At 42.9% G+C, this 24,638-nt stretch overlaps 2 protein-coding genes across 4 annotated transcripts in view; both read left to right on the top strand.

Moving 5' to 3' along the window:
* The window catches only part of LOC121859997 (calmodulin), a 41,578-nt gene extending 30,497 nt beyond the window's left edge, over positions 1-11,081 (top strand). For 2 of the 3 annotated variants that reach the window (XM_042357009.1, XM_042357008.1), the window contains 3 exons: positions 3,557-3,698; positions 3,894-3,994; positions 7,680-11,081. In XM_042357009.1, the coding sequence (XP_042212943.1) occupies positions 3,557-3,698; positions 3,894-3,994; positions 7,680-7,708 (272 nt within the window). In that variant the 3' untranslated portion in view covers positions 7,709-11,081. Of the gene's footprint in view, positions 1-3,556; positions 3,699-3,893; positions 3,995-5,646; positions 5,739-7,679 lie in introns of all 3 variants that reach the window. The other variant, XR_006087799.1, reaches the window with a different exon arrangement.
* An 8,808-nt stretch (positions 11,082-19,889) lies between these two features.
* On the top strand, positions 19,890-22,751 carry LOC121860002 (translation initiation factor IF-2-like). Its single transcript, XM_042357013.1, has 2 exons — positions 19,890-19,959; positions 22,111-22,751. Exons 1-2 carry the CDS (start codon positions 19,890-19,892, stop codon positions 22,749-22,751), a joined length of 711 nt encoding a protein of 236 aa, XP_042212947.1.
* The last annotated feature ends 1,887 nt before the right edge of the window (positions 22,752-24,638 follow it).

A 24,638-nucleotide genomic window follows, 5' to 3' on the forward strand; every position in this document is an offset into this window, starting at 1 on the left:
ATTGTTCCCGCACCCTCGTAAATGTGTGAGCTTGGCAACACTCGTGAGCCGGGAACTTGAGGGAGGCTTGCCGGCGCCTGGTGGGGGATTGTGGGGGCTGTTAGGGAGACTAGTTAGTTACATCCAGGATTTTTTTTAAATTTTGTGGCACTACAGCTTTAGGGACGAGTTATTCAAACATTGGTCATACTGTAGCCGTATAATTATAAATGGTGAGAGCATTCTTGTTGGTTACACTGGTAACTTGAGCCTCTGTTACATTGATCGTCAGTGACTCACGGACCCAGAATGGTAAGAGTCCATCCAAGTAACGAGTGAAATGTATATTATACACGTGAAAACAATGAGATAGGCATGACCAGTGTCAATGTAGTCTTTTGCTGGTGATGTTATTGACGGTGCTGACAGGTCTATATAAACATGGCTCGGCGGGGAATTAAGAGTTGCCGGCGAGTGCCGCCCGCTGCTCTACTTGGCAGCGTGGCTGGTGGCTCCCAACCCAGAAAGCTCCCCGGTCTTAAGTAGTTATGGTCAGTGACTGAGTATCCCAGGACGACGGTAGTCACGTTCCATATTAGAATGAATGTAAGTTGCAGGTCACCGTGGCACGTAGGAGAGATCACAGGGTGACCTGGTAGTATGATGTGAGGACGCCGCCGCCATCTTGGTACACCGGAACAGGAGGTGACAGACCGGTAGTGTGGGCGAGCCTCACTGTCCAGAAAATTTAGCCACTGCCACTTGGAGATAGCTACCTTGGAGACATGGCGTCCTAGCTTACCGTTTGAAAGGGACAGTGGTGGTAGTATATTCTTCAAATGGTTGAAGTATTGCTAGTGATTGCAGATTGATAATGGATCCGTGATAGTTTAAGTTGAGGTTGCAAAATGATACATTGTTCCCACATTATTGTGCACCAAGAGCTTTCTTGTTATATTATTGTGTTCTTTGTCACTAATCTGTCAAACATAGGTCAGTGTTTTGTTTTTGATCGTATTGGGTCTAGTTTTTTCTTGTCTAGCAGAGAACTTTTATATCAATACCTGTACGTATACTGATGAAACTTGACTTGTATAGACGCAGTACAGCGGGACGCCAAAGGTCGCGGTCAAGGTCGCGGTCGAAGGTCAAGTGTTAGATTTGCCCACGGTCGTATTACAAACTGTGTTACTCAACTGCTTAGCTTAGTTTGCTACTGGGCGCGCATTGCACTATTAACCGGTGTCTTGGGGGGGGGGAGTTACTGTGCTGCTTGGTGACGTGAGACCACTAGAGAAATTTTGAAACGGCTACATGTTAGACCAAGAGAGGAATACAAGAATGAGTGAACGAGAACCATGTCTTAAGATGAATACAAGGGCAGCGAAATGAAACGGGTGTGAAGCTGTTGGTTATATGGAAGTTCAGAGATGATTAGGGTTACTAGATTAACACGATGGTGATGAGCGACACGAGGACACCAGTTTGACAAAGTGTGGCGATATGTTGGTTGATCCAATAAATATTATGGTTGCAGCAACGTCCTCGGTGTCCCTGGGCAGGTGACACAGTGCCCTTGCTGCTGGGCGCCTCGTACTGCCAGACTCTGCCAGCCACCACACCACCGCCCACCTCCCTAACACCCTCCCTCACCCACCCGCGCAAACACCCCACTTGATCACCTCCCGAGCCTCCTCCGGACCCCCACACACACCAACTGTCTTCACACAAGAGAAGCTCCTCGCTAACAACCATACATTATTATGATGACTTGAGATTTAAATTTTATAAAGTGTTAGCCGCATTCCTGTCGTGTAAGTCTTGAGTTAGGAAGACTGGAAAAGACTGAGGGTGCCACAACAGATTCACCAACGTAATGAAATGAGAGAGAACAGGGGAGGTGGAGAGAAAGTGGATAACTGGTAGAAAAGGAATTGTCAAGTTATATTTAGTTTTTGGCAGTGAAAATGTCCTACTGCGGTGGAAGTAGCATGTGGATCTGTTAGTGAACTAATTTGTTCTCTCATCCTGGTCATATTCTTCCTCGGTACAAAAAAACGAGAAATTTAGTTGACATGCCTACGCCTCCAGTCTTAAAACGAACACCACAGTCAATGACCCATCTCAATATTCTCCGTCGTGAACACAGGGGTGGCGACTTTGCCCTGACCTGAACACACTTGGTAGTGCCATTGTTCTTATCATGAACACACACACGAGTATTGAAGTATAGTGCACAACGTTGTGATACGTTAGATTATCCTAGCGACGTTAAACGCTTTTAGACTATTAGTGGAGATAGTTTACTAACCAATTTTTTTGTATACGTACTGTACAGTAGATCAGATGAAAAATAGAGATCACATATTTACTACATTTTCTGCCGTAGTCGATCTTTCCTTCCCATTCTTTCTCCCACCCTTTTATTTATTAGTAGGATGTGGGGTATTGAGTAGATAAGTTGATTTACCTATTCAGTACTGTCAGAGTGCTTACTAACCAAGAAGTAATGAACATGCAAGGCTGGGTTTTACAAGTATTTATTAATGGAAGATAGGGCTGAGGGGGAGAGGGGGGGGGTCTGCTGGCTGTGTAATGGATGAAATGCGATGTTATCTGACGACATTGGTTCCTACCTGAAAATGAAGAGTAGGTCCCTTTAGGATCTCAAACATGTACATACGCCACGTGCATATAAGCGTACGGGTGAAAAAGCAGGGCATAACGAGATTGCGACTGAAATTTGCTTCAATCGTGGGCAGTTGTACCAATAGTATTACTTAAACCTTAACTTACATAAAGTGCTAGTAGTAAGTAGCGTTTACTTTTTAAATGTCAAATGAATCTTCGCCACCATCCTTTTTATATTAATGAGTGTGTGGGAAGGCCTCAGTGGGGGTGTGAAGCGGTCATCGAAGTGCCTCGCTTAGTAGCACTAGTGGAAGTCACGCTGACTAGTTGTATCAGAAATAATATCGGCAACAGTAATGGTATCAGTGTCGGCAACCATAGTAATGATAGTAGTAGTAGTATCGGCACCAGCCACCGCATTAGGTTGACACATTAACTGTCCGCTGACTTTAAATAAAAATAACTCTGGGTCGTGCTCCTCCCGGGAAGTGTTTGCTTGTTTAGATTGGGGTCCCCAAGTGTGGCTCCTTGACGTGGTCCTGGTCTACTTGTAGCCGCGTCGATCGTATTCCCCCTGCTCTATTTTTGTAATACTGTACTGTACAGTAAAGTGGAGTCATGTGCATTCCTTCTCTTAATAAGGCAAAAACACTTATCATTCGAAGGTGAAAGTGGGAGAAAGTTCAACTACTGGTAGGTTAACTCGATGTTCTCGCTGATTAGACAGAATTCGAAACTTTTTGGCATGTCATTAATAGTAACCGGTATACAGTATCAATATATACACGAAGCACCCTCCGTTAACAATATTAGTTTAATGTAGAAACGTTTATTTTAACGTTTTCATATAATTAGATTTATATTGTAGGGATAAAAAATATATTTATTTTATATTTTAGTCAGTTTTGAAATGTTCCAATAATGACAAGGATATAACTTGTTACAGGCAATGGAACGATCGACTTCCCCGAGTTCCTGACGATGATGGCGCGTAAGATGAAGGACACTGACTCCGAGGAAGAGATCAGGGAAGCCTTCAGGGTGTTTGATAAGGATGGTAATGGCTTCATCTCAGCGGCTGAGCTTAGGTGAGGAACTTGTCTTTCTTCTTGAAGGACATGTACTTGCTAGGATCATAAGGAGTTTGAATTTTGGATTAATGTTCCCTTTGATTATTTTTATACCTAATTTGAACAGGATAATTGCTCATTCGGGAAGCAGAATTAATTACATTTAATTCTGTGGTGACCATTGTGATAATTTTACCCTTATTTCATCCTTAGGCACGTGATGACCAACCTTGGGGAGAAACTTACCGATGAGGAAGTCGACGAGATGATCAGGGAAGCTGATATTGATGGTGACGGTCAGGTTAACTATGAAGGTAAGTAGCCACACAACCTCCTTCCTGGTCCACACACCTCATCGACAGCATCTTGCCGTTAACTGCATGTTTCATGGGAGTAACCAGTAGCCAATTGTAGTTGTAAGATTGGGTCTTGCAGATTTTATTTTCTAGTGTACGGCATTGAGTAACCTACCATAAATGAGATGTTTACATTATAAATGTGAAGACTTTAATGGGCATGTACAGGCAGTCGAAATAATCAACTTGGGTTGATGTATAAAGGGTGCAAGGGAAAAAACCTGCTTTTTCAGGTTTGGTACTCTGATAGTTGAAGTAAATATAATATTTTATTCTTTATTTTTTTTATTTTTATTTATTTTTACTGTGATTAGCCCACCCGGGCACAGGTCACCGACCCACATCGGGGCCTGGGGGGCCAAAATATAATAATAATAATTCATTATAAAAATAAATAAATAAATAAAAATAATGAAATAATAATGATAATAGTATTAATAATAATAAAGAAAAAAGAGATCAATAGTGAGAAACAATATATGTGGTGTTGTCAAAGTAAGAGAAACCATTGAAACCCTGCAATTGTGTGTAAATGAGGCAGAAAGTCAGATCAGCAACCTGGGCTTTGGTCAAAAATTTTTGTGGTGCCGTATGGCAGCAGGGTCTACCATTAGACAATTGCTTCCAATATCTTCCCAGGCAATAGTACCTCCCTGTTTGGTAACTGCCTACTACCTGTTAAATGCATGTTTAAATATGCCTGCTGGGTTGTGTATGGAAGTACAGTATTGGGATTATTTAAAAACAAGATTTGCTGGAAAATAATAAAAGTAGTTGTGATGAATAAGAATGGAAGTTTCTGCTTAACTATGCCTGCAGAATTGGTGGATGGGAGGCTTATAGTTACTGGACTGTATCGGACAAAAATGTGCGGTTTAGGTTGTAGGAAGGTTTTGATTTGCGGTGGTGAGAGATGTAGTAGCCTACTCTACTGGTGATGGGGAAGAATAAGAGTAGCTTGTTAGTAAGGTAAAGGGTTGAAGATTTCGTTTATGAAATACAGCACTACATACCGGGTAATCTAGGATAATAGCAGTATGCTACACCAATTTGTCGGTCATTCATTGAACAAAGAAGTACTTTTAGTAAGTAATAATTTAAATACTGGGTGGAAAAGTTTTTGCAGATATACATGATCAGTATGCAATTCTCTGCCAGCTTCGTGGACTGCTCCAACAGGTTTGCAACCCGCAGCTTTGCATGCATCAGCCCTCCAGCATGTCTTTGCATGACCTATACTTAATTACACACATTATTGTAGTAATCAGTATTACATCTCTTGTTATCTTAGAAATTTGTTACTTTAGAATTTGCACTACTTGGCCATGCACTTTAATACATGAAGACTATCTTTAGTTCAGATGGACACCGATTTTGCACATAACAGCTGAGAATTCTTAAAGTTGGTTTAAGGTCATAGCCCATATTTTTCTTTGGACCTTAATTTGCGACTTTAAAACTGAATTGGCTCATGTGTCACTGGTTCTCCATTTTAAGACAACAGTATTTAGTTGTAGATTAACAGTATGATTTTAAGTTAGACATTAACATTATTTGTGTGGTGCATGACTCGCCCCCAGAGTAGCCCTTGGCTTCTTTTTTCTTTGCAGAGTTTGTGAGAATGATGACCTCAAAGTAGCGCCTCGTCGCCCTGTTCTCCTCCCCTCGCCCGTGACTCACCTTCCTAACCTTAGTTTTACCTGTTAGTCACCACACATTTGGTTATGTTGACAGTGTTAATGCATCATAAAGTCCTTGTTTGTTGTTCTGTACAACCTAATCCTTCCTTATCTCACACACGCCTGAATTACTGTAATGTCAACACAAACCCTCGTTTTATCCTGGCCAAACCAAAACTCGTCATATTTGTTAAGGAAGCTGGTTATAACAGCTTTTTTCTGTGGTGCTTTATTTTTGGAGCCTTTTTTTCCATTTTATCTCTGTGTGGTATCTTTTATCTACTCAATAAAGTCTTTGCTAATTTCCACTATCCAAGCTATGTACAGTATCCCTTTTTTCTGGTGCTCATCCACTTTTAAAATGGACTGTTCTTCCACTGCTTAACTCTTCCCTCCAGCCCTAAATATAGCCTCAGTTCTTGCCTCCCCTGACCCTTTTATAGATTTGTTTTGCTTACTGCCCCATTTATAGCCTTGTTTTACAGCTATTAGCCTTTGCTTCATGTCTCTCCCATACCTTTTTGTTACCTCCCTCTCATAACCTGTGCTTGGCTTCCACCTACCCTCTTTATCCAAACCTTTGCTTCCCTCCTCAAGGTTACGTATGTGATGGGTATGCAGTACTGACTTCAGACAGCTTTTTGTGTGTGTGTGTGTGCAGAGTTGTGTTTATTCCCAGTGGAATGCGAGTACTGTAAAGATGAAATTTAGAAAAATCCATAATATAATAAATTTCGGCTTCGTTATTGCCAACTTTCGCGATTGCTCATGCTTGCCATGTACGATCAAACAAGTTTAATGTTTATATGCCCGGAATTTGTCCAAATACATGTATTTTTTTTTTATGGGAAATGCCCTATTGCACATCAGTCACGCATACAAATAAAGTAAATTTTATGTCCGTGGATGTCCTTATTGTCCGACCAGCTTGCTATATTATTTATGTTCCAATCCGGAAGTATTTAGCAACTTGTAAACTCAACTTAATATTTTTTGTTAGTTAACGTCTTTTCTCAAGGTACATGTGCCAAAAACCTCTCGATGGCTATAAACACTATGCAATCTGAAACCATTGAATGACAAGCTCTCATCCATTGTCCTCAGGTGATAAAGTTTTTGTCAAGTGTACATAATTTATTGCGGATGTATAATGGGCATTCAGGTTTCATACTTTCGAGTACAAAGTGAATGGATATTATCCATTGTCAATTAAGCATAATTTTATTTTGTATTTGACATAAACGGCGGGAGACACTCGTCCCAGGCCCGTACTTCCAAACTGTAGCCAAGCGTTGAGAATTCATCATTATGGTAATGGAGTACTTCAGAGGAGCATGTTTTTCCTGCGTGTCATTTGTTGTGCACTTCTGGTTGGGGCTGGAAGTGCCTGTGATCATTTTTCAGATGCAGGCGAACTGAATAGTGCGTATTTTTTTAAAGTAACATTTTGTAGCGTCTTACCGAGACCTTTAAGTTAGGGGAGTGATTGGTTATTAATTCATAATTTTGATTTTATCTAAAGTTCAGCTGCATAATGATTTGATGCAGGTAAGAATGAAACAATTGAACGATTTGGATTGTCATTCAATACCTCGTGTTTTGTCATGTGGCGGTTTGTATGGTCTACCCCTCCCTTACATATCACTGGTTTATGGTTTTACTGTCATTCCTTATGGTTTTCAGGTGCCCTACAAGTTTATATTTTTTTAATTTGAATTAATCTTTTCAGTGACCACTTTTATTTTAAACAAAGTAAAGTTGTCTTTAAGGCCTAAAGATGTGTCTAATAAATCTAATTTGGTTATAATAGTTTGAATTACAATACTCGCATTGGATTTCACTTAAAATTTATTATTTCCTATTATTTCATAATGTATAGTTGCCGTCGATATATTGAAACTGCGGCACATATGTGAAAGTTATTCAATGTCTAATCTGTCATTTTCTCTTCCCTTCCCCCACAGAGTTCGTCACAATGATGACCTCAAAGTGAAGTGATCGTGCCCACTAAATATTGTAAACAAATTTCAAACGAACAGTTTTTTCTGCTTTCCAGTTTTATCTTGTTAACGGAACTGCTAAAACCCATTATAATAAACGAGTCACCATACTATCTCTTACTTGCTAAAATCTTGTATTGCCTTTATACACTATCTGGCTCTTTAAGCGCTACCGTCTCAAACAACCACGACAACCACCACCACCACTCTGCCGCTGCCAACACCGCCACCACCACTACTACTACATCTACTACTTCCAAGAATTACGATTGCTGCTACCAACACAACCACCCTGTACTGCCGAAGAAGCCACCACCATCAGTCAGTCAGTAGCAGCGAAGATGACGCCATGCTTTCGTCAGCAGGTGTGGGCGTGGGAGGGTGTGGAGGCGCTTACGGGCGTGCCTGACGGGAAGCCCCCCACTAGGAGTTAAGGACTCGTCGCCCGTAACGGTAGCGCAGTTATACATGGGTTGGTTGTTCTAGGGACGCGCTTCGGGTGGCTGGCCTTCTAGAAAATATTGATATTTAACCGTTATATATACATATTACTTAGTAGAAACAGTGTTTGGATGTGGGGAGAGAGTTTCTTCGCCTGCGTCAAATACCACCCCAGCACCGCCAACCTTCCTGTAAAGGGAGACATTAAAGTGTTGCTGGGATGCCAGAGGATGAAAACAACTTGTGTAACCCACAGTGGCACCCATTGTGAATACAAATTGCAGCTGGTAATGAATTGACGCTATTGGGAAGATAAGAAATATGGCATGGATATCCCTTATGATACATCACTCAGCGACGAAGGCTCTTCCCCCTTCCCCCCAAGTGTAAGAACTAATATATCATCGCAACTCTCCCAACACCTTGGAGGACTGCCACCCATACTCGTCTCTCAAGACCACTAAGCTCTTTCTCTCATTTTTATTAGTCCTGTTCTAAATGAAAGTGGAAAGCTAGGTTGGTCAGTTTTTAATAAACTGTCGTAGCAAATTATCATTTTTTTTTTTTTTTTAGTTAATCCATTGTTTTTCTGCGAGATGCATTGTAAAGGAGGAACCTGAGTCCCGCCTGACCTCGCCTGACCCGGGGTCGGTGGTGGCCATGTTGAGGACCCTTTTTTTTAATTCCTCTCTTTCTTTTTATATTATTGAACGTTCGCTCATAGCGACCATTTTATATTTTGTCTGAAAGTCAATTATACAGTAAATAAGGAAGGAGAGGGTGCGCTGTATTTTTGTGTTGATTGAATGAGGTCGATACATTTACGTATCATATACTTCTTGTTAGCTGTGTCTTTGTCAATTTTCTTAAGGAATAGCAAATGTATACATATTGCAAAAAACAAAAATGAACAGTTGAAAATTTACTCTTGTACTACATAATACTAATGTAAGGCACGTCGCATCTATCAATTTGTTTTATTTTTTGTTTCTTGTCCACCTCCCACATTGTTTCACACTGTTTGTTAAGGATGCCACTTTGAACGCGGAGGCGCTCTAACAGTGAGCTTGACCACTCTTATTATTATGATTACCATTCACCATGCTCATTAATGATGGTTATATTATTATTGTGTAGGAAAATATGGTACTTTAAAACCAGTTTCTCTTTCTGCAACATGTCACTTTAATTTAATTTTTTTTCCTTGTACTTTTCTTGCCAAGTGCGGCATTGTTGGATTTTTTTTTAAGCTTATCTGGGTCTCAACAGTTGACGGAAGGTTTGTAGTCACGCTTCTCAATTTTGTTTACATCGCCCAGGGTGGTGACCATAGCAACGCCCACTCCTAGATGTGACGCTCCCGGCCCCGCCCACCAGTTTGGAGTGTGGGCGAGGACTGGCGATGTGTTAGTTTTGGGGTGGTGGGTGATGCTGGGTACCCACCCTGCAGGCTATTTTAGATTCATTTGGGGGAACCTTATATTGGTGGTGCGTGGCGGTAGTTCTGTTGTGTATCTACCAACATTGTCTGACACGCGACCAAACTCCGCTTCGCGATGAACATTCCTTTAACGCTGCTATGTTTGTGAGGGGGCGTGGCGCTGTGCGTGTGGTTGAAGCTCGCGCCGCGTCGCCCGTCTTGTTTTAAGTGTGGTACGTGAGGTGAGCGGGAAGTGGCAGGGAGAGTTGGAGAGACACCTGGACCACTGGTGGTCTAGGGAAGGGGGAGAGGGAGGCTGGGCCAGGGCTGGTAGTAACTGCTGCTGCCTTAGCGGACTACTGCTATACCCACCCATCACCACCACCTCCAGCACCTGCTGCTGCCACCCAGGGCTGCCTCCACTGCTCTCCCTGCCGCCCCCGCACCCCCAAGCCCTCAGTTGGTGAGACCCGGTGCCGCAGGAACGTTTCCCTACCATCACCGCCACCCAGCAGCAGCGCCATTAGCTCGAGCACTGCAGTAGCAGGAGTATTCGAGTGGTGTTGTTGTCCAGTAGGGTGATGACTGGTGGAACAGCTGTGCCGACCGGCCGCCCCGCTCCGCCCCACCCACCACCACCACCTGCACCAGTATGAACGTTTTATCAACTAAACTATGTCTTGTGTGTTGGGCCCGCCATTAATTTATTATATATATATATATATATATATATATATATATATATATATATATATATATATATATATATATATATATATATATATATATATATATATATATATTTATTTATTTATTTTTTTTTTTTTTTTTACTTGTGGTATATATTTTCCTCCCGCCCCCCACCGCTGCTGCCGCGTGCGTCGTGCCACCGCCGCTGCTGCAGCACACCCTTGGCTGCCACAGTTGTAGACGGGCCCAGTCGCTCTAACATTGCCGCCGCATGTTAGCTAATGTGTCCTGGTGTGGGCGGGGTGGTGGTTACAGCTGCCGTTTTGCCTCCTCCAACTAGGTGTGGGCAGGGTGGTGGTTACAGTCCCCCTATTGTCTACACCAACCAGGTGTGGGTGGGGTGGTGATTATAGACGCCCAACTGACTTCATCTACTAGGTGTGGGTGTGGGCGGTGGCTGGCGCCATCCCCTTGCTCTAGCCTGCTGGCACTACCATGTGTAGGGTGTTGTTCGCCTGGCCCCGGCGTGTCCCACGGGGCCCCCCGTCATGCCCCCGCCTCGCCCTGTCCCGCGGCCTCTCCCCGCCCAGGCCCCAGTGTGGTAAACCCCTGGAGGCCCCCGGGGGGTGGCGGGTGGCGGCGGGCGGGCAGTGGGCGGGTCGTACTAGTATTGTTGGTAGTGGTGGCGTGCGGGCGGGCGAGCGGGGCCGAGCCGGGGAGCCTCTCCGGCCGCTTCACCCCCACCACCAGGACGCCATTAGTAATTTGAGGACCTGATGTCATGTTGTATTGAATAAAAAAGATCAAGAAAGAAATAGGTGTTTAAGTAACCTTCACATACAGTATACTTCATTCTACTCCTTCATTACCAGTCGGATTTCTTCATCTACTTTTCACCTTCGTTTTTGGGCTGGACAAGTGTAAATAAGAAGCATTTCCACATATATCAAGTATGGTATACATTTCATTCAGTTCTGTCCAAGATGAGTGGGGAGACTAGGATAACTGGTTCGTCTCGTATATGCAGCATATTGGTGTTGAAAACAATTAATAATATGTTTACTGCTCATGCACTTAATAAATATATATATCGAGCTGGTATCCTAAACGTATTTACGTGAATTTGTTCCCTCTTGTGTGATGCTACCGATTCCAATGGAGGTAAAACGCAAAAAAAAAAAATCGCCAGAGGTGATGGTGCCATAAGTTCACCTTTGATCTAGTACCACGAGGTAAGCTGGTAGTGCCACAAAATGTCAGGCTCATGTGGAGTGTAGATGCAACCAGTTTCATTCACTTCATTCGTAAAAAAAAAAAAAAATATCGCATTTATTTGTATTAAAATCAAAATATATTTTTACGGGCTCATTATTTGCATCTTTGACAATGCCAGCGTTTCCCTAGTATGCTTTAGCAGTTTTTATTGGCAATGATGATGGAAACTGTAAATTCAAATTAGATTTACTAAGCACATGGTAAACTTGAATGTAAGCCTATCAACAGTGCGAAAAATAAAAAATCGATGAACTTTTCTGATTATAATCGATTAGATTAACTTACTAAATTCGTCACATAGGTTGTACTTGTTCTAAAACCATTATGATCGGACTTAATCGTCTTAAAATACGAAGAGAAAAAAAAATATTTCACAGTAAGAACCACGACTGCAAGACATGGATCATTAAGGTGGCCAATCCAGCGCCTCCGACACCTGCCACATCGCCAGTTTGTTTACTCAACTCCCACTCTACCACAAGATGGTCGTAAAAAAGGCACGAGTATAAAATGAGGAAAACTAAGAAAAGCATTATTAAATAGTTAACAAAAAAGTAATCTTTCTAGTATGATTTGTTGATAGTGACAATATTACCACTTAGAGCAAACACGGTGAGTGGTTTCCCGGAGCACCTTAGAACAACAACTTATATTTTTCTTCTGCTTGTTTGAATCTCTTACGGGATCATGAGGGTGGTTCAGCGTTGACATGATGCTATTTTCAGAACCAGTGTACATCACTGACAAGGTCATAGCAATGGTGCTAATACAGATGAACATAGTGAGAAAGTTATTACTTGGCATACTCTACGTCTGTATACAGCAAGTGTATACACAGTTTCATTTAAAATACACGACAGGTGACGGAAACCAAAACTGGTACCACTGCGAGATATTTATTAATGACACTGATCAAGGACTCCTAACATACTGCTGGGTCGTATGGATGGTACACGCAGCACAGCAGGTTCACCACAAAAGTCACCATGGAGACGAAACAGACCTTAAAATCTCCGGACACGGTGGGAGAAAATAGTGCTTATCCAACCCGTTAAGCAGACGAGTAAACATTTTTATGTAAAATTTTAGACCGTATGGCTGAGCACCTGGGAAGCAAGGCGGAGTGGGACACATAATGACTAACGCTATACTTCAAGGAACAATAATTATAGCAAATGAATAATCTGTGGAAAAAATAAGAATATTTTAATGCCCCTTAGCAGATTATATGATGTACACATTTAAGCTCAAAGCTACACAAACAGGATTGGGTGTATGGCGTAACTTTTACAAACGGAATCCACTATTACATTCATCAACACGAATCTCAATATTTTCAAGTTATGGGCGAATAAATCTTATTACCGGGTGTTCATTTTTTTTACTACTATTCCAAAGTTTGATACACACGTTGATGAAAATGAGACTACCTTAAAACGTTCTCACGGGTGTAGACAAAACAGGAGAAGTACCCACTCCCACGCAGCTAAGGTAACACACCATTACAGGCTACCCGAATCTGAGACATCACCGCCACGCACCTCCCTGGAAGATAACTCGCATCTCGCACTTCACTGATCCCGGTAAACTAATCTCGCACAAACGCTCCTGCCGGCCTTGTTCCTACCATCACCTGACTCCCCTCGCAAAAACAAGGATATTATCCTCGCCGCCAGGATGTCTGTGTTTACAGTATCATTGTACACCGAGAGAGGAACCGGAGGCAGAAGGGATATAGATTACTCCTTATAGTCGTCGGTTGTTTCGCGAGTTGGATTTACGTCGTTAAGTAAGACTGCAGTAGAAATAAGGTTAAGGATCCCTATGTAAAGACAGTTTAAGGCTCCCACCGGCCTAAATAGCCGGAAACCAGAAACCTTAATAACTAAGGCACTCCCAAAAAAAATTTTTGGACCCCGATGAAAATTATGATTTAACGTTTGTCCTTGGTCAAATCTACTTACGGTTTACCATTGTTTGTAATAACATAAAGAAATACAAAAATTAAAAAAAGATCAAAAGTGAGAAACGATAAATGTATGTTGTGTTGTCAGTAATAAGAGAAACAACTGAGACCTGCAATTGTGTGAAAATGAGGCAGAAAGTCAGATCAGCAAACTGGGACTTGGTAAAAATTTTCGTGATGCCATATGGCAGCAGGGTCTACCATTAGACGACACATTATGCTTCCAATATCTTCCCAGGCGGTAAGTACCTCCCTGTTTGGTAGCTGCCTACTACCTACTATGATTATCAAAATTCATAATCTAGGGTACTATTAAGACAATTAATTAATTTTTTCTTCAATATTTTGACTACATATTCTTAATCAGCGTGGCGAGGACGACCTATACTGAGATTTTGAGCAAAATAATTTTTTTGGACTAATCTGTTTTCGGCAGTTTCATATCTGTATAATTACTTGTCCAAATAACATCTCAGAATTTTCAATTATCTTACTAACGGTAACTACTCGCTGCCTATGGTTTTTCAATGTAATTTTTTGGTATTTGTGGTATTCTGGATGTAATAACTAGTTAGACACAAAAAATTTCAATTCTGAAAGAAAAAGTGTTCTCGGCCTAAAATTCTACAAAGGGTATATATATATATATATATATATATATATATATATATATATATATATATATATATATATATATATATATATATATATATATATATATATAACGAAGAGGAGAACCAGGGTAAACGCAAACATCTTGAAGTAGGGCTTATTTTAATTGCTAACGTTTCGGAAATAATCCTTTTCCATCATCAGAGCCTAAAACGTACAGATGAACTGTTCTCAAATACTGATATAATTGATGGATTCAATGGACCACAATTTAAAGAATTTTTAAAACTGGCAGTAAATGATTGTTTGTTTTTATTTAATAACAAAGCTTATAAACAATGTGATGGTGTTGCTATGGGTTCTCCTTTAGGTCCCACGTTGGCCAACGCTTTCCTCTGTCACCACGAGAAGCTTTGGCTAACCGAATGTCCCCTCCCCCCCAATTTAAGCCTTTGTTCTATCGTCGGTAAGTTGATGACACTTTTTTTTTAATTTTCAGATCACTTGATCACGTCCCTATGTTCCTAAATTATTTAAATTCGAAACATGGCAACATCAAATTTACTTGTGAATTGGAAAAGGAAAATATTCTTCCATTCCTTGATGTTAATATCCACCGACCGTCTTCATAATAGTTTCGAGACAGCCTTATCCAGAAAACCAACTTTCACTGGTTTGAGTTCAAAATTTTCATCTTTTATTCCTCTTAATTACAAACGTAATCTAGTACGTACTCTTACCAACAGAGCCTTTAATATATGTTCAAGCTATTTCCACTTGGATATTGAACGAAAATACATAAAGGAACTACTCTTTAACAATGGTTTCCCTAAGAGATTTACAGACACTTATATTTGGCAAAACCCTTAATAGGTTTTTTAGTCCCACACAGCCTGAAATCCACACTGTCCCTAAATATTCTATCTATTTCACCATCCCGTACACAGGCCCACTCAGTTTCACCCTTAGAAATAAACTTAAGAAGCTTTTCAATGAATTCTATCCACAAATTTCTCTTAGACTAATCTTTAAAATCCAGAGTTCAATTAAGAAAATCTTTAAAATTAAAGACACCATACCCACACACCTGCAATCCTCAGTTGTTTATCAATTTACGTGTGCTAGCTGTAGGGCAGCATATATAGGTAAAACTAAAAGACATTTGATAACTCGCATCCATGAACACTTGGGCCGTTCCGTTCGAACTGGCCATTTAATAACGCAACCACCACATTCAGCTATTCGTAACCACGCCCACCAACATGACCACCCGTTTTCGCCGTCTGATTTCTCAGTTCTTGGCAAGAGCGACTGTGATACAGACCCCATCATTATGGAGACATTACACCGGTATAAAGAAAAGCCATCGCTTTGTGATATGGCCTCCAGTGGATTGTTGTGTTTCTCGCACTAAGGCTCGTCTGAATTAAGGTAATACCCCCTGTATATTTTATTTCATACTTTTTATTTCCTGATTTTAGCTTTGTATGTAGGTCTCTCGTCATTATATCGGTTTTGAATTGGATTGCTCTTTTTTTAAATTTTTAAAGTTTATCGAAGGTAAATTTTCGTATAATATTATGTTTTTATTGTATATCACCAGTATTTTAAAACTTTTTCAAAACAGTTTAGGCTCTGATGATGGAAAAGGATTATTTCCGAAACGTTAGCAATTAAAAGAAGCCCTTACTTCAAGATGTTTGTGTTTACCCTGGTTCTCTTCGTTATAAAACTACGCTTTCCACGTAACAAGTCCATTGCTGAAGTTATATATATATATATATATATATGCATTACAATAAGTGGGTATGTAGAGCAGGCAGACTGGGTGCCACGTGCTATCTTACTTAAACTCGGGGTTCTGAGGTACTTAACTATTGTGTAGCCAGTCAGTGTATTTAATAATAATACCGGGTAGTAATAATATTACCGGATAGTAATAATAATAATACCGGGTAGTAATAATAATAATACCGGATAGTAATAATAATAATACCGGGTAGTAATAATAATAATACCGGATAGTAGTAATAATAATACCGGGTAGTAATAATATTACCGGATAGTAATAATAATAATACCGGGTAGTAATAATAATAATACCAGGTAGCAATAATAATAATACCGGGTAGTAGTAATAATAATAATACCAGGTAGTAATAATAATAATACCGGGGAGTAATAATATTACCGGATAGTAATAATAATAATAATACCGGGTAGTAATAATAATAATACCGGATAGTAATAATACCGGGTAATAATAAAAATAATAATTACCGGTATATTAACAAGTATAGCTTTTGTTCTGGGGGACTTATCCTAGAGGACTTTTCGTCTAGGGGGGCTTTTGTCCGATTTTTTGTCCTAGGGGGATTTTGCCCTACACTCGGTAATAGAAGTTGGGGAGGATGGTGGAGTAGCTTCGTTCCAAACTGACAGATGAGGTCATGGTGATGATCAGAGAGAGTTAAGAGGGCCAGTGTACTGAGCGCCTCTTGATATGTGGTGTAGGGGTGGGAGAGAATAGTCTTGCACGCCCTCTTCTGCACTCCCAGGAAGACCAGGCAGGGAAAGTAAAGGTGAGCTTAGAAAGTATGTTGTATATATGTGTGTGTGTGTGTGTGTGCTGGGATAGGTGTAGGTGTGAGGAGAAGGGTGATATTTAAGGGGGAGAAGGTGGTGTAAGGAGGAGGTTTGGGAATAGGAGGTAGGTGTGGGGAACCCCAGCTGGAGAACGACTTGTACCGCCCTACTTCCTGTGTTTATAAACAAACTTTCAGAACATGCTAATTGTCACACAGTCTCAGCCAAATGTATGTATGTGTGTGTGCGAGTGGATGGCTCTCACACACACATAATTAGTTTCCCAGAAGGGTGACGACAGCATGTGTGTGTGTGTGTGTGTGTGTGTGTGGTGATGGAGGCAGGTAGGGTGTGGTTGGAGGCAGGTATATGATATGTCAGTAGTGGAGGCACAGTATGTGAAGCAAGTACAGTAGTTGTGATCCTCAGCCTGAGCACATAGTCACACTCGGCACCTACACCACACATTATACACCTATGGTTCACAATCACCACTACTGAGATACAACCCTTGAAACACACACACGCACACACACACCTGTTTGTCTCAATCCGTACCTTACGCCTATCTCCCAGTGGATTAGTTGAGGGAGGGACGGAAGTGGGAAGGTATAAAAGTGTCGGGTGAGGGAAGAGGGATACGGAATGATATGTGGGGAAGATAAGAAGGGGAATGGTTAGTAGGTGTTGGGGGAAGAAGAGTGCAGGGGATGGTATGAATGTTAGAGGGGAAAAGGAGGGGAAGGGGAATGGTGTGAAGGTGTTGGGGGAAGAAGAGTGGAGGGGGAATGGCAGAGGGTGTGTGTGTGCGTGTGTGTGAGACTTGATGATAAGCACATGTTTACGCAGGTCACCCACGACTCACTCACTCACTAGCCAAGACAAGGATATACCGTGAGTCTTGTTCCAGGGTCCTGCTGTTCATAAAGAGAGGTTGTTTACATCATTACGTTTTAGAAAAGTATCATCAGTTTGCTCAGTTGTGTGTTCATCTCTCTTGGTCACACTCATCTGGGTAGTTCACTTGATTGTACTGTAGATACGGTCAGTACCTTTAGAAGAGGTATTTTTTCCGGGAATGATGGCCCTCTTTGCCCGGGAATTGTGGCCCTATTTTCCGGGAATTGTGGCCCAATTTTTCTGGAAATTGTGGCATTATTTTACGAGTAATTATGACCCCATTTCACCGGGAAATGTAGGCCTATTTTCCCGGGAAATGTAGCCATATTTTCCGAGGAGTTCTAGCCGTATATTTTCGGAAATTTTGAAAAGTATGGTCGAAAAGTCGTGGTTGGGCCTAGTTCCCGGGAGACGGTCAAACATCGAGGAATCTTTTCCACCAATCAGCCCCATAGTTGCAAGACGACTCAGGATTCATTCATAAGTTTACTCTCTGAGGCAACTGTACAATTTATTATGTTAACAGTACTACAAGCATTGAGGTAACTTACAGTATTTACCTATTTTTTTCTTCAGAATTGCATGCATTTTTTCTAGGCGGAACTACCTGATGCGCACTATGCCTGATATCGGATTCCTCCTCCACCCTCTGGAAGAAGCTATCGGCGTCAATTTAATTCCCAAATTAGTGAAACATCTTCACTTAACCACAGCAGAAATATCACTCCTTGCACTACCACAGAGACTGGGAGGAATGGGATTGTCCAATCCAGAGACCAAAATGATAAGTTGCAGCAACTGATGCTGCAAATACCAAAGAATTTGAAAAAAAAAGTAGCTATTAGTGCAGGAGGTTGGCGCCTCGAACTGGTTAAATACATTACCGATAAGGGCAAATGGTTTCAGTCTCAATAAACAAGAATTTACAGATGCCATTGCTCTAAGGTACGGTAGACCAGTAGAAGGTTTGCCCTCCCAATGCGTGTGTGGCTCTTCCTATGACGTCGATCACGCCATGGTGTGCAAGAAAGGGGGCTTCATATGCATGAGGCATGACGAAGGGATCTCACAGCAAATATGTTGAAGGAAATCTGTCGTGATGTCAGGGTAGAACCGACCCTCCTTCCATTGGACGGTGAGAATTTCCAACATAGGACTTCAAACACATCCAACGAAGCCCATGTTGATATCAATGCTCAAGGATTCTGGGCGCGGGGACAGCGAACCTACTTCGACATCAGGATTTTTTATCCCATGGCAGCATGTCACCGTAACTTAGCTCTCGATGCTGCACACAGGAGAAACGAGAACGACAAGATAAGGGCATATGGGGAGAGAATTCAGAACGTTGATCAAGGTAGCTTCACTCCTCTGGTGTTCACAACCTCTGGTGGAATGGGACCAAGTGCAAGATGCTTCTCCGCTAGACTCGCGGAGGTGATCTCCGAACAGAAGCAGCAGCCCGGAAGTTATGTTACAGCCTGGATGAGATGTTGACTGTCCTTCTCTCTCCTTAGGTCTGCTTTGCTCTGCCTCAAGGAACGAGAGCATCGGCCCCAAAGCCGACAACAGTTGCAGATACTGACTATGAGGCAACAGTCACTGAATGCCGCATAGACCTGCGACTCCGCTAACTCAACACAGGTAGGATAGCTACTTATATATTAGGATATTTAACTTTAAGGTAATAAAATGGCGGCGAAGGTGTGGCTATTGGGGGAGGCTGGAGGCCACGTTGTAGTAATAGTAGTGTGTGTGCCTGTGCAGTGAATGTGTAGTGCGTGTACAGTATGTGTGTGTTGGTGAATGTGTAGTATGCATAATGATGGTGGTGGTGATCGTGATGGACGTTTGATGGGGTGGTGGCGGATGTAGACGTGTGGTGGGAGGGGTGGGGAGAGGAGGGGGGTTTACCAGCTGTGTTTTGAGGGGAAGGATGGTGTAGGAGGTCGGGGTTTCCTGTGTGTGTGTGTGTGTGTGTGTGTGTGAGTCAGACACTTCCTGCAGCTGGCGGTGGTCAAAGTGCCTCACTGACCCCTTCCTCAGACAAGTCCTCCTCATTTCCTCACACCTCCCCCTACACACACACACACCCTTCCCTTTCCTCATTCTTCCCTTTTCTTTCACATATTTTCTCAACTTGTTTTAAAACTATTTGACAACTTGACTACAACACTTTCTGGTTCTTGGGTTGGTGTGTTGGATGCAATTTCTGACACGCTTACGTGATCTGGGGATCGGCCACCCACGACCATAAGAGACAACATACTGCATATCCTCGGCTATGGCAGGAACCAGTCCAGAGCCCGACAAATCCTGCAGGAGACATGCTGAGGGCGTGAGGTGTGGGCGGCGTAAGGGAGGGAGGGAGGGAGTGGGTGGGCAGCTTCGTTACAACCCGGCTTATCCAAAATCATACCTTCCCCATCTTGATCACCTCTTCACAGCAACACTTACAGAACTCAGCAGGTAAAGGTTCAGAAGCAACCATGGTATAGTAACAGCAGCGACCATGGCTGTAAAATAAGAGCAGCAGGAACAGGAAGCAGACAAACGAGGAGGTTATTAAAGAAGTGTTGTATTGTGGGCGAGGGGGGTGGAGGGGTGAAGGGGGGAGGGGGTGGAGATGAAGGCTGGAGTGATAAGAGGTGGATGGGTGGTCTTGGTACGGGCGTGACTGAGTCTTGTGGAGGGGAGGCAGGGGGAAGAGTGATGATGACGCACGCCCATTGTTTGTTTCCCCCTCCCCCTTCACTCTCTCCTTGTTGACGTCACCACACAAATACGCGTGAAAACAAGCGTGACTCTCCTTATCATCTCGTGACCTCGGGGAGGGGGGAGTATCTTCACACATACTCGAATAACAAAAAAAAAATGGTGTCGAAGTGGGGTGTCCAATAAACTAGCCCTCACACTCCGTAGAGGCGAATCTAAATCAAAATCTGATGAAAGATTTTAACTAGATTTCCTCGAGTTATGCTACGGACAGACAGACGTACATTCGTAGATACTGTATTTACCTAAGGAAAGATGTTAAGATCATATTTCATCGAGGTCCATAAACTTACTACTTTTGGGAGTGCCTTAGTTGTAAAGGCTATTTAGGCCGGTGGGAGCCTTAAATTGTCTTTACATAGGGATCCTTAACCTTATTTCTACTGCAGTCTTACTTAACGACGTAAATCCAACTCGCGAAACAACCGACGACTATAAGGAGTAATCTATATCCCTTCTGCCTCCGGTTCCTCTATCGGTGTACAATGATACTGTAAACACAGACATCCTGGCGGCGAGGATAATATCCTTGTTTGTGCGAGGGGAGTCAGGTGATGGTAGGAACAAGGCCGGCAGGAGCGTTTGTGCGAGATTAGTTTACCGGGATCAGTGAAGTGTGAGATGTGTGCATGAGATCAGTTATCTTCCAGGGAGGTGCGTGACGGTGGTGTCTCGGGTTCGGGTAGCCTGTAATGGTGTGTTGTTGCCTTAGCTGGGTGTGAGGGAGTGGGTACTTCTCTTGTTTTGTTTACACCCGTGAGAACGTTTTAATGTAAAGTCACATTTTCATCAGCGTGTGTGTCAAACTTTGGAATAATAATAGGAAAATGAACACCCGGTAATAAGATTTTTTTCGCCCATAACTTGAAAATATTGAGATTCGTGTAAAAGTTACGCCATACACCCAGTCTTCTGTCTGTGTGTGTGTGTGTGTGTGTGTGTGTGTGTGTGTGTGTGTGTGTGTGTGTGTAGATTTGATCTTAAATGTGTACATCATATAATCTGCTAAGGGGCATTTAAATATTCTTATTAATTTATAGACTGTTCTTTTTATATAATTATTGTTCACTGAAGCATAGCGTTAGTCACTCAGTGGAGTCTGTAAAAATCACTTAAATGCATAATGTGACTAACCATGAGTTAGGATAAAGTAAGGTCGGATTCGTTTACATCAGCGTCTAAATTAGTCGTAAACGAAGTGTTTATTTAAAGAAAAAAAATTAGGGGGGGGGCGATTTTCAAATTTTACTTAACGTATACACCGGTTAAACACATAATTTCTCCAAGAAATGTTCCTGGCCGCGCATTCGAATACGTAACAACAAAGTGAAGTTCTCATCTTCTCAAGTATGTTCCTAGCCGCGCATTGAATACGTAACAAGAATGAGGTACTCAAGTTCTCAAATGCCGGGCAACGAATACCCGACGATAACCTGAGGTACTCAACCGCCACCCCTCAGAATTGAAATTTAAGGGGTTTAACTAATTAAGTACTTTCAGAATAACACACAAACCCTAAATCACATCACACCTTGGAACCCATAGTTGATGAGTAATTAACATTGAAAAATGTTAGTAAAATCTTTCAATGGTCATTTTAGCCACTAATTACTCTGCAATCGAATCGTGGACCATATATTCATAATCAGCAAGCTCAGGAGTACCCATACTGTGATTTTCAGCAAAATCTAATTTTTGGCCCAAAACCACCAAAAATGTAAGTCTTACAGGCCTACCACCTCTGGCCGAAGCGAAAAACACCTCGGAAATCGACGGATCTCGCCTGAATATTGTTCCTCGAAACTCGCCCATCATTCTCACACAAAAATCGGTGGTGTCCCCAGGGACCCTGCCAGAGGCGGTGGTGCCCTCAGGGGTCCTTCCAGGGACAGCAGCGCCCCCAGGGGCACTCCCAGGGTCCCTGCCAGGGGCGGTGGTACCCCCAGGGTCCCTGCCAGGGGTAATGGTGCCCACAGGGGCCCTGCCAAGGACTCTCCCGGGGGCAGCGGCGCTAACAAGGAACCACGGCGCCCCCAGGGCCCCTCTAATGAGCGGTGGCACAACTAGTGGCCCTCCCATGGACAGTGGCACCCCCAGGGACCCTCTCAGGGGCGGTGGCACCACCAGTGGCCCTCCCATGGACAAAGGCGCCCCCAGGGGTCCTCCCAGGGACCACGGCGCCTCCAGGGGCCTTCTCATGGGCGGTGGCGCCCCCAGGGGCTCTCCCAGGGGCAGCGGCGCCAACAGGGGACTTCCCAAGGACAGTGGTAACCCCAGGAGCCCTTCCATGGACAGCGGCGCCCCCGGGGGCCCTTTCAGGGGCGGTGGAGCCCACAGGGGCCCTGCCAGGGGCTATGTATTCTGTAATTAACCAGTATATATTTCTGTAAAACCTGGGTGGTGACGGTAACCTAACTGAAACCCAGAAGTACAGTGCAGCATGTATTCTGTAAAAAACAATTTCAGGGCAATACTATGCTTTTCCCTCTGTAGTGAACGTAGCTAACTTGATAGCTTGCCCCGATGACTAAACCAATGCAACCAAAGGCTATAAATTCTATATCAAAACGTTACCTATAACATCCAGGCGACCTTTGACTATACAACGCTACTTCTTGGAATAACGTCGAAATCAGGGCATGGCAAGTGATGTAGTGTCTAAATTAGTGCATGGCAACTTAATACGCATTGAAAATGAATGTCACGACACTTGTCTTGCAATTCAGTGATCTGATAATGACAACACTATACTCTGGAGTGTGAGTTCATTTATAGTGGTTCATTCAAGTGGTGGGTTCATTCAAGTGGTGGGTTCATTCATGCGGTGGGTTCATTCATGTGGTGGGTTCATTCATGCGGTGGGTTCATTCATGTGGTGGGTTCATTATCATCACCATTACAGTACAAACACCATCACCACCTATACCATTACCACTACCACCGTCATTACTACCCTCCTCCCCCCAGCCACCACCCCTACCTCAGTGACAATCGCCCTGGGAGACAAAAAACAACTCATCTCTCCTACGGTATGCGATAACGACTCCCTCCCCCGTCTATTGAAACAACAGCAGCTTGACTGTCTAATGTTACCACCACACTGGCATAACTGACTCTTCTTACGATAAAATACTTGTACTGTACACTTGTAACTCCTCAGATGGTGTCAGATACTGTACTGGTAACTCCTCAGATGGTGTCAGATACTGTACTGGTAACTCCTCAGATGGTGTCAGGTACTGTACTGGTAACTCCTCAGATGGTGTCAGGTACTGTACTGGTAACTCCTCAGATGGTGTCAGATACTGTACTGGTAACTCCTCAGATGGTGTCAGGTACTGTACTGGTAACTCCTCAGATGGTGTCAGATACTGTACTGGTAACTCCTCAGATGAGTATCCAGGTGCTGTACTGGTAACTCCTCAGATAGTGTCAGGTACTGTACCAAGTAACTACTCCAGGTATTGTCAGGTACTATGCTGGTAACTCCTCAGATGGTGTCAGATGCTGTACTGGTAACTCCTCAGATGGTGTCAGGTACTGTACTGGTAACTCCTCAGATGGTGTCAGGTACTGTACTGGTAACTCCTCAGATGGTGTCAGGTACTGTACTGGTAACTCCTCAGATGGTGTCAGGTACTGTACTGGTAACTCCTCAGATGGTGTCAGGTACTGTATTGGTAACTCCTCAGATGGTGTCAGGTACTGTATTGGTAACTCCTCAGATGGTGTCAGGTACTGTATTGGTAACTCCTCAGATGGTGTCAGGTACTGTACTGGTAACTCCTCAGATGGTGTCAGGTACTGTACTGGTAACTCCTCAGATGGTGTCAGGTACTGTACTGGTAACTCCTCAGATGGTGTCAGATACTGTACTGGTAACTCCTCAGATGGTGTCAGGTACTGTACTGGTAACTCCTCAGATGGTGTCAGGTACTGTACTGGTAACTCCTCAGATGGTGTCAGGTGTACTGTACTGGTAACTCCTCAGATGGTGTCAGGTACTGTACTGGTAACTCCCTCAACTCGATGGTGTCAGGTACCGTACCGGTAACTCCTCAGATGGTGTCAGATGTACTGTACTGCCCTCAGATGGTGTCAGGTACCGTACTGGTAACTCCTCAGATGTCAGGTACTGTACTGGTAACTCCTCAGATGGTGTCAGGTACTACTGGTAACTCCTCAGATGGTGTCAGATACTGTACTGGTAACTCCTCAGATGGTGTCAGGTACTGTACTGGTAACTCTCAGATGGTGT

This window comes from Homarus americanus, unplaced genomic scaffold, assembly GCF_018991925.1.
Source record: "Homarus americanus isolate GMGI-L3 unplaced genomic scaffold, GMGI_Hamer_2.0 scaffold38393, whole genome shotgun sequence".
Classification (NCBI taxonomy): Eukaryota; Metazoa; Arthropoda; class Malacostraca; order Decapoda; family Nephropidae; genus Homarus; species Homarus americanus.